The following is a 14,795-nucleotide window of genomic DNA, read 5'->3' as shown; positions in this document are numbered from 1 at the left end:
AATACATTTTTTACCTTATTGCCCTCGATTGTACATTTTTTGGACAGCAAATTACTTTATTGTCCTTACTTTTCACAGCAATATCAACACAATTTCTTAGATCCGGTTTACACAACCGGTCAATCAAGCATAAAGTTTAAAAAAAAAACACAAAAATTGTTCAAAGCTTGACACTTAGCAAATTATTTGGATCCCACTTGTTGGATTAAGTCCCACGACGGACTAAAGAATTTGCCATATATATATGTAAAGATTAAACAAAAAAAAAAAGTATATAAAATAAGTTAACTTCAGTACAACAATAAATTTTAGTTATTTTTTGTAGATAAAAAATAGAGAGTATTTTATTTTTTTAAAATAAAACATAAATTAAGATGCATTATATACTTGTTCTATTTTAAATACAGTTGTCAATATTTTTTTGGTCAAGAAATACAGTTGTCAATATGAAACCAACCAACCAAAAATTATTTTAAATATAAAAAATACAGAAACAATTAATAATAAATAAAACTGTGTGCAAATTATAATCATAAAGAACTGGGGCTGGGTGTAATATGCTGACCATTGATATGATAGAGGATTCGGCCGTTGAATTGAATTTAGGCTCATAAACATTATATAGATAACCAATGAAAGTAAAGATAAGAAAATAAAAAGAGAAGGCAAGAAAGAAAGAAAGAAAAGAAGAATGTGCTACGAAGAGCAGTGCTCCAGTTGCGGGAAGACCACTTGGGGTGGGTGCGGCCGCCATGTCCGATCCGTGTACGACCGGATCCCTCAACACCAACGCTGCCTCTGCCGTCATTGGCCTGGCCTGGATCTTAACAATAACTCTTCTCAACAAAAAGAACAACAACAACCCCCTTCTTCTTCTTCTTCTTCTCCTTCTTCCATTTGTACCATTCTTTAATATGTCATTTCCTTTTAATTTCCAACTGTATTTCATTTCTCAACTCTTGTATCTTTTACTTTTACAATAATATTTTGCAAATCATATAAATCTGTTAACATCCCAAGGCAATTTCATAGTCGTAAAAAAGAAAGACACGGAATGAGATCAATCACGTCAGAGAGTAAAAAAAATTTACATAAAAGTGTCTGAGCCCGGGTTCGAACCGGGGACCTCTAGTGTGTGAGACTAGCGTGATAACCAACTACACCACCCAGACTGATGCTCTTTTGATAATTACGTATTTTATATATTAATTATCCCTTAGTTTAATTAAATTATTTTTTCAGTAGCCTAAAAACTAAAATTCCTTCTATTAGCTCTTCAGACCAAAATCAAAACCAAAACCAAATCCCTCTTCAATGGCGTCTACAGGAAAAACCAAGAAGAGGACACTAATTAAAGAGTCAGAGAAAGGCACCAAGAAGAAACTCAAAACCAAGAACCACGGCATACCCGAATTCACCATCAAACATGAAGAGCTACAACCCCCAGAGGAGGAGTTTGACGACGATGTTGACTCGGACGAGTCCGACTCCGAGAAGCTCTCGAGTCTCCTCGAACCTTACTCCAAAGACCAGTTGATTGAACTCATCTGCGACGCGTCCCTCAAGGATGCAACCCTCTTGAACCGAGTCCGAGACATCGCAGACCGCGACGTCTCCCACCGAAAGATCTTCGTTCACGGTCTAAGTTGGGACACCACCCGCGAAACCCTAACCGCCATTTTTGAACCCTTCGGCAGTATTGATGAGTGCAACGTGGTTTTGGATAAGAACACCGGGAAAGCTAAAGGGTACGGCTTCGTTCTGTTTAAGACGCGGCGGGCCGCTGTTAAGGCCCTGAAGAATCCCCAGAAGAGGATCAAGAATAGGGTCGCTTCGTGCCAGCTTGCTTCCGTGGGACCGATTGCTGGCGGGCCTCCGGCCCAGGACGTGATTTCGGCTGCGGCGCCCCGGAAGATATACGTCAGCAACGTGCCGTCCGAAACCGACCCGGAGAAACTGAGGGCTTTCTTTGCTAAATTTGGGGACATTGAAACAGGTCCTATTGGGTTCGATACGCAGACTGGGAAATCGAGGGGTTTTGCTTTATTTGTGTATAAGACTCCCGAGGGGTTCAGAAAGGCGCTTCAGGAGCCGTACAAGATGTATGACGGGCACCAGTTGCATTGCCAGAAGGCTACTGAGGGGAAAAACAAGAACCAATCGGCGCAACTTCAATCTCAAGTTCAGGCTCAAGCTCAGGCCCAGTCCCAGCCGCAGCAGCAGCCACACCCGATGCTTGCAATGGCTGCAGCTCAAAATTTGGCAATGTTTGGTCATAATTCCGGCTTCAATCCAATATATGGTGGCGGGTATTTTGTGAACCCCGCCGCTGGAATGATCCCCGGGACTGTCAATCCGGCGATGATGGCTGGGGCATTGAATCAGGGTTTGATTTCGACGAGTCAAGTGGGTCAGACCGGTTCTGGTGTGGCTGGGTACAGTGGAGGTTCTAATGGGTTTGGTAGTTTAGTTGGAGGAAGCTCTGTTCTTGGTTCATTTGGTTCGAATGTGCCTCCGTCTCAGGCACTGCAGGCTTTGCAGCAAGTTTACCCGCAGTCTCAGTTTGGGCAGGCGGCTCCTCCTCCCGGTAGGGTTCAGGGAACCGGTGGGGCTATCACCGGCTACCCATCTTATACTTGGTATGATATATTTCAGTTGGCTTGCTTATTTTCTGCTCTGTTTATGTTTCAAATTGTTAACTTTTTCTTATGCTTATTAACTTATCGTTTTGGTTGTCGTTTTGATTTTCTTGTGAGAAGTTTGAGAAACTATACATTTCTTTCGAAAAAAGTAACTTTTCTTATGAAAGAAAGTAACTTTTCTTATCCTATGATTTGCAACTTTTGTTCGTTTTCATTGTTTTTTCTAATTGGTCTTGCTTTGGTTGGAGATTTTTGGTTTTGCTACTGGCGATTTGGTTTTAACACTATCTTTGTTGATTTATAAAGGTAATGATTTTGATCAAGCAGAAGTTTGAGGGTTTTGTCATGATTTTTGCTTTTCTTGATTGATTTTTCAATTCCATGGAGTCTGTATGAATCATACAGTATGATTCATAGCACATGAGTTGCTAAGAAAATGATAATTTTTCCAAACCGAAAAGGTTTTTGTTTCGGTTCGGTTTCCTTAGATGCAGTTCTTCCTGTTCCTAGTGAAAACTGGTGTATCTTGTATGGTTAAAACTTGCACGTGGATATTTTTATATTTTGACTCTTTTACTACCAGACATTCATCAATGTGTTAAAGTTTTGCAAATGTTTTCTTTTGGTGTTTCGAAGGAACTGTTTCTGGGCACCATGATTCATGATCTTTCTTTTTGTTTAATCCCAGGCAGTCCATAATGGCTTTTGCTTCTATATAAGCATTTGCCTGCTGCATTATCAGTTGCTGCTCCTTTTCTGTTTTTACTTGTTCTTTGTACTTTGTTCTTTTAATTTTGGTTTTTTGCAGACTCTTTGATTATTCATATCTTCATACTCCACAAAGTCCACATGTCACTGCTTCCCAAGTTTTAATTCCAGATAACTTTGCATCATATTCATATGGATCCTCTTCCCCTTTTTTTAATAACTATACAACCCCGTTCTCTAAGAATATGATAATTTTACTGTTTAACGCTTGAATGGTTTTTCCTTAGCCATGTGTAATTTTTTTTTATATATATATATATTGTGGTTTTAATATTTAAAATATGATTTATCTATTCCATTGGCAAATAAGTATTTTTATTTTGTTTTTCTGTGCTTACATGCTCAAGCTTAACATTTGCAGATTAAGTGCTGCTGAACTTCAGGATCGATGACCATGTTATCTGGGAGAAATCTTTATCCATAATCTATAGGTCAATCAATTTGTGGAAAAGTATTATAGATTTTGAAGTCTACCTTTGATTTTATACTTTCACAATTTGCCGACTGTTTCAGCTTTTCACCAATCTCAAAAAGATTTTGGGTCCGGTCGTCTACTATTTTGTTTTCCTTTCTTATTATCTTTGATCACTTTATTTGTAAGATTTTAAACTCTCTTTTAGTTTCACTTCTACTGAGCTGCACATCCCGTCTTACATTTTCTTTCTCATTTCTGACTTTTTTTTTAATATTTTGTTTAGTGTTCCTTTATTGTTTTTGCTTTCCCTTTTAGTTTTGATTATAGTAATTTGTAATTTGTGGTTAGAAGATTTGTTTTACAGTACAATAATAATAAGCTAGTTTCTTGTTCTTTTTTTGGATTAGAATTTTATAATTATATAATTTCAAGGGTCTTCTTTCTTTAAATTTGTGTATGGACATACTTTAACACGCTTTATGTTCTTACTCTAATATATAATTTTCAAACGCTTTTATGCTCTTTTAGACGGCTTGTACTTATTTGTAATTGCTTTGTGCCCTGAGATTTGGTACTCTGCTAGATTTTCGTCCCACCCACTTGTGGAAAAGCGCAGCGGAGCAACTCTTTCTTATAATGCTCTTGATCCTGGTTTGTGCCTCGTTTTTTCTCTGATCGGATGGTATATGAAAACGTTGAAAGAGTAGTATAAATAAATACATGCAAGGCCTATCTTTATTTCTTCCTTTTTTGTTTTTGTTTTTTGGTTTTAGGAAATATTTCGTCGTTTTTGCTTTGCATGGTCTTGGTTTTCTGTTGTGTTTATTGCTTTGCATCGTCTCTTTCTCACTTTGGATACATTGAATATTTAATCTCTTTTAAGTGAAATTCATATTCAGTGTTTTGTTTTGCCAAATTTTTTTTCCCAGTCCATTCTAGTTTTATTCGAGTTCTTTGAAATCAGACATAACAAAGGCTTTTCTTTCTTTTTTTTTTCTCAATCATTTATCAATTTTGTAAGTAAGTAAAGCACCAAGTAAAGAAGTAATGGAGTGGAATGGTTATATTTTAGAGTGTTGAACATCATTTTGGTAGAATAGTTATTCAATTTGAAAATGCGAGGAAACACTATTGAAAAAAATTTAATAATTTTTTTTATCAAATTTTTATTTATTTTAATTTTTATTCTATTCCAATATTACCTTTTTTTTTCTTTCAATTCTCATTCTTATTTTTCTACTTTCATTCCTTCTAAGCCAATGGCCACTTTCCTCCACTTTCATTCCTTATAACCAATGGCCACTTTCATTCCTTCTAACCAATGGTCACTTAAGTTATTATTACTTATAAGTAGTTAGCTTATTTAGAATTTGTGCTAGCTTGTTCATCTCTCTCTCCTTTAGCCCATAAGGGTCAAAGTATTGTAATAATTCCAGAATGATGTTTAATCATTTCTCTGTACAGTTAAGTATTTATGATATGCCATGCCCAACCCAAGCATAAGTTAATAATGTAATCTTGTTGTACTTTCTTTTGTAAGCTTATTATTTCCAATCTTGCAATTATATATATCTGTACATATTTGTTTTCGTTTTTTTTTTTATCATGTATGTATATTTTTAATATTACGTTTTTTTTTTCTTTAACTCATTCTCGTTTTCAAATCATTACGTCTAAAATCCATATAAGATAGAAATAATTTAAATATTACAAGCCTGTACAAGTATGTAGGAAAATGATAATAGCTAAGCATCTGTATTTAACTGTTTTTGTTACTTATTTATGTTTGTACTTTGTTACATATTTTTTTGGTGATGACAAAATCATCTTTGTTTTGATTAAATACTAACATTTTGCAAAAACATCTGATATTCTCATGTTTTAGAAAACTAAACAAACCAAACAAATGAAAAATGAAAAAGAAAAAAGAAAAAAATATATGACAAATGATATTTTAACTAAAAGCAACACAATTTTCTTGAAATAACACTATTAAGTTAATATTAACCATCGTATTAGGCTGTTAATAGTGTTGCTTTTGATTTAGTATGTGTGGAGTAACCTATAATTTGAAATACGATGGTAGCATTTTATAAATTTAAAAAATTCTAGTTGAAATATGTAGTTTAATCAGAAAGAGGAGCAATTGTTATCTTTAATTCATTTTTAGTTCTCAATTGTCTAATAACTAATCATTAAAGCCTTAATGATTTTTAGTTTTTAAGACCTTACATATATATTTACTTAAATTAGTGTCATTTTTAACTTTAAAAAAATAATTTGTAATTTTTTTTATAATAAATGCTCTTGTTATTATTATTATTATTGTAAAAGTACGAGTTATTGTACTATTATTGTTTTTGCCTATGCATTCTTTTTTTTTGAAACCTCAAGAATATTTATATTGTAGGGAAATTCTTACTTTGTTGTTTTCATAAACGTGTATTTTGTTTTATTTGGTTAAAAATTCATGTTTAAAATGGCCAATAAAGAAGGGGCTATAAATGGAATAAAACAAGTGGCAAATGTTGATTGGGTAACCCTAACTTTCAAGTGAACAAGGAGTGGCCATGGAGTGTTGTTTATACGGAGCTGATGACGATGATGACCACTTTTTCACCCATGCTAGGGAAACTGTAATGGTGAGTTAGTGGGTGTCCTTTCGAGAGGGAAATTGGTGTGAATGAGGGTGATTTGATGAGGGAAATCACGGTGGTAAGTGAATGAATTTGTTTTTTCATTTTCGGAAATTGTTGTTAGTGAAAGTAGTCAAAGATTTTGGGGAGGGAAAGGGGTGGGTTGTTGCTGCACACTACTCAAATAGGCCTCTGTGTACTAGTGGGAGTGGAATTACTGTATCTTCCAGTGAGACAAGGTAAAAATTGACGAAACCCAACTACTCAAGTTTTAAAAGATTGACGTTAGTTAATTCATAAGAAGTGTGATTGGGGTGTTCATATTCTTCATCCCGCCCCATCGAGCTTGGTTCTGTCTTGAAAATCTGCTTTTCTTTTTTAAAAGGGTAGAAATGCATGTTTATATAGGATAATGTAACTGGTTACAATTGTGTAATTTTTTTTAAATTAACTTTGATCACTAATATATTCATAATTAAAACCCAGTATTTTATACTTTGATGTTGTAAATGACGTTTTGAAGAAAATGAAATGTTGTAGTTTTCAAATTTTTTGGCGTCTACTATTATTTTTTCTTATAAGTGTGAAGTGTGATTTGTTCTGATTTTTTAAATATGTTTTTATACATGGTGATGTAACTGATTACAATTTCGTAAATTTTATACATTATATTACCGGCAATTAAGTTGCTGTTCATTTTTGTATTTTTGTTTCATATGATATTATATGTATTTGGCTGTAGTTATGATGATGGATTCAGACGTATTAAACTGCTTGGTGGAGGACTGCTAGAAAATTAAAACAGGACTTCTAGAAAATGCAGGAGAGAGTGAGGTCGCAAGATATAAAGTTGAACATGGTTGTGGAAGCCATTAATCGAAGTGACGAGGAGCGAAGAGCATCCACTAAGGAACTAATGGGAATAATGTTGAGAGCCCTTGATTATGTGGGGTATTGTATCTGAATCTCTTCCCACTTGTTTGGAGAAGGAGGCGGGGATTGAAAAGACGAGTGTACCTGAGGATTTTGTACTGGGAGATAAAGGGGGACATATACATACAACAACATGTGGATATGAATGGGAAAATGTGAATATCACATCACGAGATGTTTTGGGACAAGTATATAAGGCGGAACAGGTAAGTACGAGTCAAGCAGATTTTGTGGTAGAGGGATATACAGGAGAACATCCTAGTAAGTGTGATAACGATTCAGGAGTTTGCTGTAGTATCGATATGAACAGTGTTTGGGGTGAGCAGGAGATGAAGTTGTCGACTGCAAATAATATTTTAAGAAACTCTGGAAACCCATTCAACCATTCTTGCAGTATTCGTAAGAGTCAGAAGCGTCTGTTGGGGAGTAAAACTCAATTTGGTGAAACTTTGGAGAATGTAGATTTTTAGGAGAAGGTTTGGTTAAAGATACTATCATAGTTGCAGTTGCTTTGAATATATCTTAATAATTCATAATGAAAATTGTTGAATACTATATTGTTATTCATGTGTAGTTGTAACTTGACATCTGTTTATCGTCATGTATGTAGTTGGGGGAGGGTGTGCTTATTCATGAAGGGGAAAGCAGAGGCCATAGATGTGGTTATTAAATTATTGGCGATAGTATGGTTAAGGTGTGTGACACCCCTAACCAAATATATCTATCAGTACACTTACAAACTTTTTGTTTATTAAAATTTAAGTTGGTCATATTTGATTATTTTAAATGCGTGAGAGGGTAAGGGTACACTTCATATTGGGTCTAGCGTTGCAAGGAGTGTAAGTAGGAAAGTTAGTTCTCATGCAAACACTAGAAGGACCATGCGAAACCTTGGTCCTTTTATAGTTTTGATTCCTTTGATGGACCAAAACATTGTGCCTTTATTTAGTTATCTATTTGTCTCTGGCCGTGATGATAGGTAACACTCGTTATATGTTTATGAAGCAAGAGATATTAAATATGTAATGAATATTTGATATTATTTACCGAATTGGAAAATTGAAGTTGTTGAATTCTTCCTATGGTGATTTTAGTGACCTGTTGCTCGAGACGAAGTTGAATTATTTGGAACAACATGTGTTTAGATGTTTGGGTCCTTCGCAATTACAAAAGGGTGAGGTGAGGAATTTCTGTAAATAGTTTACATTTATCATATAGTTGAGTTTAAATTAGACACTTTTTTTTGTAAAATTTTGATTTTTCTTATTGTTCAAATGTTATGATTGGTTAAATACAAAAAATAAGTGTTAAAATATAAGCAAGATATAAACACTTAGTAAATTTCACATAGTGAAGATGTGAAATTTGAGCTTCAATTGTAGGCAATTTTAAAATGCAATTTTGGGTCCAAAGTGATGCATGAAAGTATCTAAGGGTTCCCAAAAAGTTTGATAGCATTTAAAGCACTTTTAGGACCTTTGGAAGTGTCCAAAATACAGAGAGGGTGGCGATACGACGCCACCCAAGTGGCGTAGCATCGTCTGATGCTTAGGGTTTCAAGAAACCCTAACAGGCGATGCATTGCCTGCTTGCCGGCGACGCATCACCTACTTCAGCACGTAAAAGTTACGTGAAATGCTCTTAATGACGTGTTTTACAAGTCTTATCCTATTGGTTAGACCTAATGACGGTGCCTACTCTATATAAGGGTCAAAAACGTGTTTTGGAAGACTTGATCACTCTCTCCAACCTCTCTCTCTCTCTCTAACTCCAAGAATCTCTAGTTTTCTCCAAGAACTCTAAAAGAAAGTGATGACTTTGAGAGTTTAAGACTTGTCAAATCTCAATCCTCATTTCCTCTTAGAGAAGGCCTCAAGCATCCATAGTGGCTAGGAAATAGAGTATTAGGACAACGTTTTGCAACGTGTATATAAGCCTTGGTTTTGTGTTTTTTGCTTTGCTCAAAGTGGTGGTTTTGCCTAGGGTTTTGAAGCTTCATCAAAGTTGAAGAAGACCACTGATCTACTTGGGTTTGCAAGTTATTTCTCAATCTTTATTTAGTCTTTGTCAATCCATTTTTTGTGTAGATTCTATTTTTTGAGGTGGTGTTATCTCACTCTGCCCCAACATTCTAATACTCTATAATCCGAGATAGCATATCATGGAAGAAACTAACTCTCTTTCGGCATTGAAATTCATGACTCAAGACTTTGTTAGATTAGATAGGTTTGATGGGACTAACTTTGTTCGTTGGCAAGACAATAATAGATTCTTGCTCACCACTTTGAAAGTTTTCTATGTCTTGGATAAAGACCTAAAAACCTTGGAAGAGCCTAAGGAAGATGATAGTCAAGAAGTTGTCAAAAAAAGAAAGAAGCACGAAGAAGATGAATTGATATGTAGGGGTCACATCCTCAATGCCCTCTCGGATAGACTCTATGATATCTACACTAACACCAAGACTGTCAAGGAGATTTGGGACGCCTTGGAAAAGAAGTACAAAGCGGAAGAAGAATGTACTAAGAAATTCCTTATTACTCAATATATGGAATTTAAATTTCATGATGATAAACCCCTTCTCCCTCAAATTTATGAGTTGCAAATTATTGTGAATAAATTGTCTACACTTAAGATTGTATTGTCGGAACAATTCCTTATTGGTGCCATTATAGCCAAGTTACCTCCTTCTTGGAGAGGCTATAGAAAGAAAATTCTCCACAGAAATGAAGAGATTTATTTGGAGGAAATTCTCAAATACTTGAGAATTGAGGAGGAATCTCTCTCTAGAGATATGAATGAAGAGAAGTCCAATGGAGAGACTTCTAAGGCCAATGTGGTGGCTAACCTTTCTAACAAGGGCAAGGGATTTGGTAAGAACAAGGGCAAAAGTCAAAAAACCTTAGGGCCCAAGAAGAATGAAGGACAATTCAAAATTTCTAAGGGACCTTGCTTTGTGTGTGACAAGAATGACCACTTTGCTAGAGATTGTAGGTTCAAGAGGAGCCAAAACAATGAGGCAAGAGTCAATTCAACCCAAGAGGAGCTAGTGGCAACACTAAGCAAAGTTAATGCCATTCATGGAAATGTGAGTGGGTGGTGGTATGATACTTGTGCCACCATTCATGTTACCTATGATAAAACTCTTTTCAAGACCTTTGAATCTTCAAAGGAAGGGCATGAGAAACAAATGGGCAATGAGAAAAGTTCAAGGTTGAAGAAAAGGGAACTATTGATTTGTTCTTCACATCCGGCGAGAAGTTTCCACTCACCAATGTCTTGCATGTACCAAAAACCTTGTGAGTGGCAATTTTCTTACTAAATCGGAAATCAAGGTTGTGATAGATTTCGACAAGCTCGTTTTATCTAAAGACAATGTTTTTGTGGGAAAGAGATATGCTTGTGATGGAATGTTCAAACTTTGTACATCTATTGACAATGTGAAAAATAAAGTTTCTTCTTCTTCTTCTTCTTGTTATATGCTTGACTCAAATTCTATTACTTTGTGGCATATTAGACTTGCACATATAGGATTTAACACAATTAAAATGGCTATCAAATAAGGATTAATTGATTGTGATAATGTTGAGCATGACAAATGTGAATTATGTGTTAAATCTAAAGTGGTAAATAAACATTTTCCTAGTGTTGAAAGGAACTCTAAGTTGTTAGATTTGATACATAGTGATTTATGTGAACTTAATGGAATGTTGACTAGAGGAGAAATATATATTTTATTCATTCATTGATGATTGCTCTAGGTTCACATATGCATATTTGCTTAAAAATAAAGATGAAGCATTTGATGTATTTAAGGTTTATAAAGCGGAAGTTGAAAATCAACTTGAAAGGAAAATTAAAGTGCTTAGAAGTGATAGGGGTGGTGAATATTTTTCAAATGAATCTAACTTGTTTTGTGAAGAACATGGAATAATTCATGAATGTACATCCCCTTATACTCCACAACAAAATGATATAGCGGAAAGAAAAAATAGAACATTTATTGAGATGATTAATGCTATGCTATTACACTCTAAATTAAATTTTAGTTTGTCGGGTGAAGCCTTGCTATCCGCTTGTCATATTTTGAATCGTATTCCCATGAAGAAAAATAATATATCTCCATATGATTTATGGAAAGGAAAGAAATCAAACATTGGTTATATTAAAGTGTGGGTGTGTCTTGCTTATTGCAAGAGCACCGATCCTAAAAGGACCAAGTTGGTTCCAAGGGCTATAAGATGTGCATTTGTGGGTTATGCCCAAAACAACAAAGCTTATAGATTATTAAACTTAGAGTCTAATGTAATAATTGAATCTAGATAGGTTGAGTTCTTTGAGAACATGTCATGCGATGACAACAAGTTAGAACCAACTCAAACTAGAGAGCTTCAAGAGGAGACTCCTAGAATAGTTGGTGAGCAACCTCAATTGCCTAGAAGGAGCCAAAGACTCAAAGATTTGGGATCAAGCGAGAAGTGTTCACCAATAGAGACACTTTACCTTGTTGAAGGTGATAATGAGGAAGTTACTTGGAAACATCCAATAGTACTTCAAATAGAAGATGATCCCAAAACCTTCAAATAAGCAATGTCCTCAAGAGACTCCGCTTTTTGGAAGGAGGCAATTAATGATGAAATTGATTCAATTATGTCAAAACACACTTGGAAATTGGTTGACCTTCCAAAATGGTCTAAGCCAATTGGGTGCGAATTGATATTTAGAAAGAAATATCATACTGATGGCACCATACAAATCTTTAAGGCTAGGCTAGTAGCCAAAAGATTCAAACAAAGAAAGAGAGATTACTTTGACACATATGCACCGGTAGCAAGAACTACTTATATAAGATTGTTGTTTGCCTTATCATCTATATATAACCTTTATGTTCACCAAATGGATGTCAAAACAACATTCCTAAATGGGGATCCCGAGGAGGATGTCTATATGGAACACCATGAAGGTTTTGTTCTTCAAGGAAATGAACATAAAGTGTGTAGACTTGTCAAATCATTATATGGTTTGAAACAAGCTCCAAAACAATGGCATGAGAAGTTTGATAAAGTCATTGTTTCTAATGGATTTAGACACAACAATGCGGACAAGTGCTTATACTATAAGACTTGTGGTGACTTTGTCATAATTGTGTGTCTATATGTAGATGATATATTGATTTTGAGTAATGACATGAAAGGAATAATAGAAACGAAGAGGTTTCTTGATGAGTGCATTTTTTATGCACTCAAATATTTATTTTTATCCTTAGAATGGTTTATTTTTTCTTAATTTTTGTGTAGATTTGATGAGTTTCATTTAAGTATCCAGGAATTGAGTTTTTAGGTGTTTTGAATGTTATTTTGGGTGTTCAAGTAAGATAATGATGCGATATGTCGCTTCCGAGAGGCAAGAAGTCGCTGAAATTCGTGAAAAATTAAAACCTAGAAAAGTCCAGGCGACATGTCGCCTGACATAAGGAGATGCATCACCTGGCATATGGCGACACGTCGCTAGTTGTGGGACAAAAATAGAAAAACGTGCTTTTCCACACGTTTTTCACTTGAATTAAAAAGTAGGACGACTAAGGAGATTTTTGGAGACTAGGGCATGACCACAACACATATATAAAGAAAAAGAAACACATTTAGAAGGGAGGGACTCATTGGAGAAGGATCTAAAAAGTGAATCAAGCAATATCAACAGAGTTCTTTAGCGTTCTTTGTTTTGCCTTTTTATTTCTTTGTTCTTTTCAGATAATTACAATATATTTCAGATTATAAACCACATCATGTGTGTCTAATTTTCTTATTTTGTTAGGGTGTAGATGGATCTCTTGACATGATTTTATTTCTATGATTTAATGCAAAGTCTATTTTAGTCCAATATTGTTCTTGTGTTCTACTTTGAATCATTGTTGCTTAATTTTGATTTTCATATTGTTCTTTACAGTAATTGAATTATAATTAGGGTTGCATTTAGAGTGTGAAAATTATTACTCGAGAGGGGAACATTCAAACAATCTGGCAGCGGGTAGAATAACTTAGGATATGTGAGATTGAGAGATAAGCATAAGTCTAGGTAACCGAGATAATTCTAGGTTGTGAAATTGTGAGGTGGAATATTTATGATTATTTCTAGAGTAGAACATAATGAAGGTAAGGATAAATGATCGAATAGAGATATAGGCTAGGTATCACTTGCACATTCTTTATGTGACACTCATGAGAGGGTATAGAGATAAAATAATGCTCTAGGTTTTTTAACATATTGGATTCATAGTTATTTGTTCTTTAAAATTCATAGTTATTTATTATGTTACTTCTTGATATCTTTTGAAATTGATTGCTTAGATAAAGTTAGGATTTAGTATTTGCTATATTTATTTAATTGATTTTAATACTTGTGGGACGATATTTGTCTTTAGACTACTTTACTACTTGTTCGATTTGTGCACTTGCAATCATATTCATTATTTTTTGCAACAAGTTTTTGGCGCCGTTGTCAGGGATTAAAAAAGAAATTAAAACTAAATTACTATAGCAAAGAAAATATCAAATTTTAGTCTAAGTATTTTTTTCATTTATTAATTTGTTTACTAACTTTGCTTTCTAAATTTTTTGTGGTTGAAGGTGTATGCCAAAAGCTCGTCTCTCAAATCTCCTACCATTAGATTCTGAAATTGAAAGAACTATATCTTTTATTAGGAGAGAGAAACAAGCTAGATCACGAAAAATGGCAGACCAAGTTAATAACAACAATGTACCAGCCAACAACAATAATGCTCCCGTGAATGCACCAGCAAACCAAACCTTAAGAGACTATTTAGGCCGGTTGTGAATGACAATTGTTCGAGCATTCAAAGGCAACAAGTGAATGTCAACAATTTCGAGCTTAAACCAGCCTTGGTTAACATGGTGCAGCAAAATCAATATTCAGGCCTAGCTGATGAAGTCCCCAATATTAACTTGGCAACTTTCTTGGAGATTTGTGACACGATCAAGATCAATGGGGTCACAACAGATACTATACGATTGAAGCTATTTTCATTTTCGTTGAGAGATAGAGATCGAGCTTGGTTTCAATCTATCCCTCCAGGAATTGTGACTACTTGGGAGGATATGGCACAGAAATTCCTCACCAAATTTTTTCCGCCATCTAAAACATCACAACTAAGGGCTGAGATTACTCAATTTAGACAGATGGAGTTTGAGAAATTGTATGAGGCATGGGATAGATTTAAGGAGACGCTCAGAAAATGTCCTCAACATGGCATAGAGGATTGGTTTCAGGTTCAACTATTCTACAATGGGCTCAATGGTCCAACAAGATCACATATTGATGCCGCATCTGGCGGAACCATTTTATTAAATACACCGGCGTAAGCATTAATCTTATTTGAGGATATGG

General features: G+C 34.9%; 1 protein-coding gene and 2 non-coding genes across 4 annotated transcripts; 1 reads left to right on the top strand and 2 right to left on the bottom strand.

The window, feature by feature from the left end:
- Window positions 1-1,098: 1,098 nt before the first annotated feature.
- On the bottom strand, window positions 1,099-1,172 carry TRNAV-CAC (transfer RNA valine (anticodon CAC)). Its single transcript has one exon. It is a non-coding gene; the product is annotated as a tRNA-Val (tRNA).
- On the top strand, window positions 1,120-7,936 carry LOC133804324 (UBP1-associated protein 2A-like). 2 transcript variants are annotated; one of them, XM_062242495.1, is made up of 2 exons: window positions 1,120-2,639; window positions 7,204-7,936. In XM_062242495.1, exons 1-2 carry the CDS (start codon window positions 1,315-1,317, stop codon window positions 7,259-7,261), a joined length of 1,383 nt encoding a protein of 460 aa, XP_062098479.1. In that variant the 5' UTR covers window positions 1,120-1,314; the 3' UTR covers window positions 7,262-7,936. The 2 variants fall into 2 exon arrangements, with proteins under 2 accessions (XP_062098479.1, XP_062098483.1); XM_062242499.1 differs by lacking the exon at window positions 7,204-7,936 and adding an exon at window positions 3,772-5,414 and having other exon boundaries at window positions 1,139-2,639.
- A 6,618-nt stretch (window positions 7,937-14,554) lies between these two features.
- On the bottom strand, window positions 14,555-14,661 carry LOC133813728 (small nucleolar RNA R71). Its single transcript, XR_009884730.1, has one exon. It is a non-coding gene; the product is annotated as a small nucleolar RNA R71 (small nucleolar RNA).
- Window positions 14,662-14,795: the final 134 nt, after the last annotated feature.

The sequence above is a fragment of the Humulus lupulus genome, chromosome 1, assembly GCF_963169125.1.
Source record: "Humulus lupulus chromosome 1, drHumLupu1.1, whole genome shotgun sequence".
NCBI lineage: Eukaryota > Viridiplantae > Streptophyta > Magnoliopsida > Rosales > Cannabaceae > Humulus > Humulus lupulus.
This window is presented reverse-complemented; position numbering and strand designations above follow the sequence as displayed.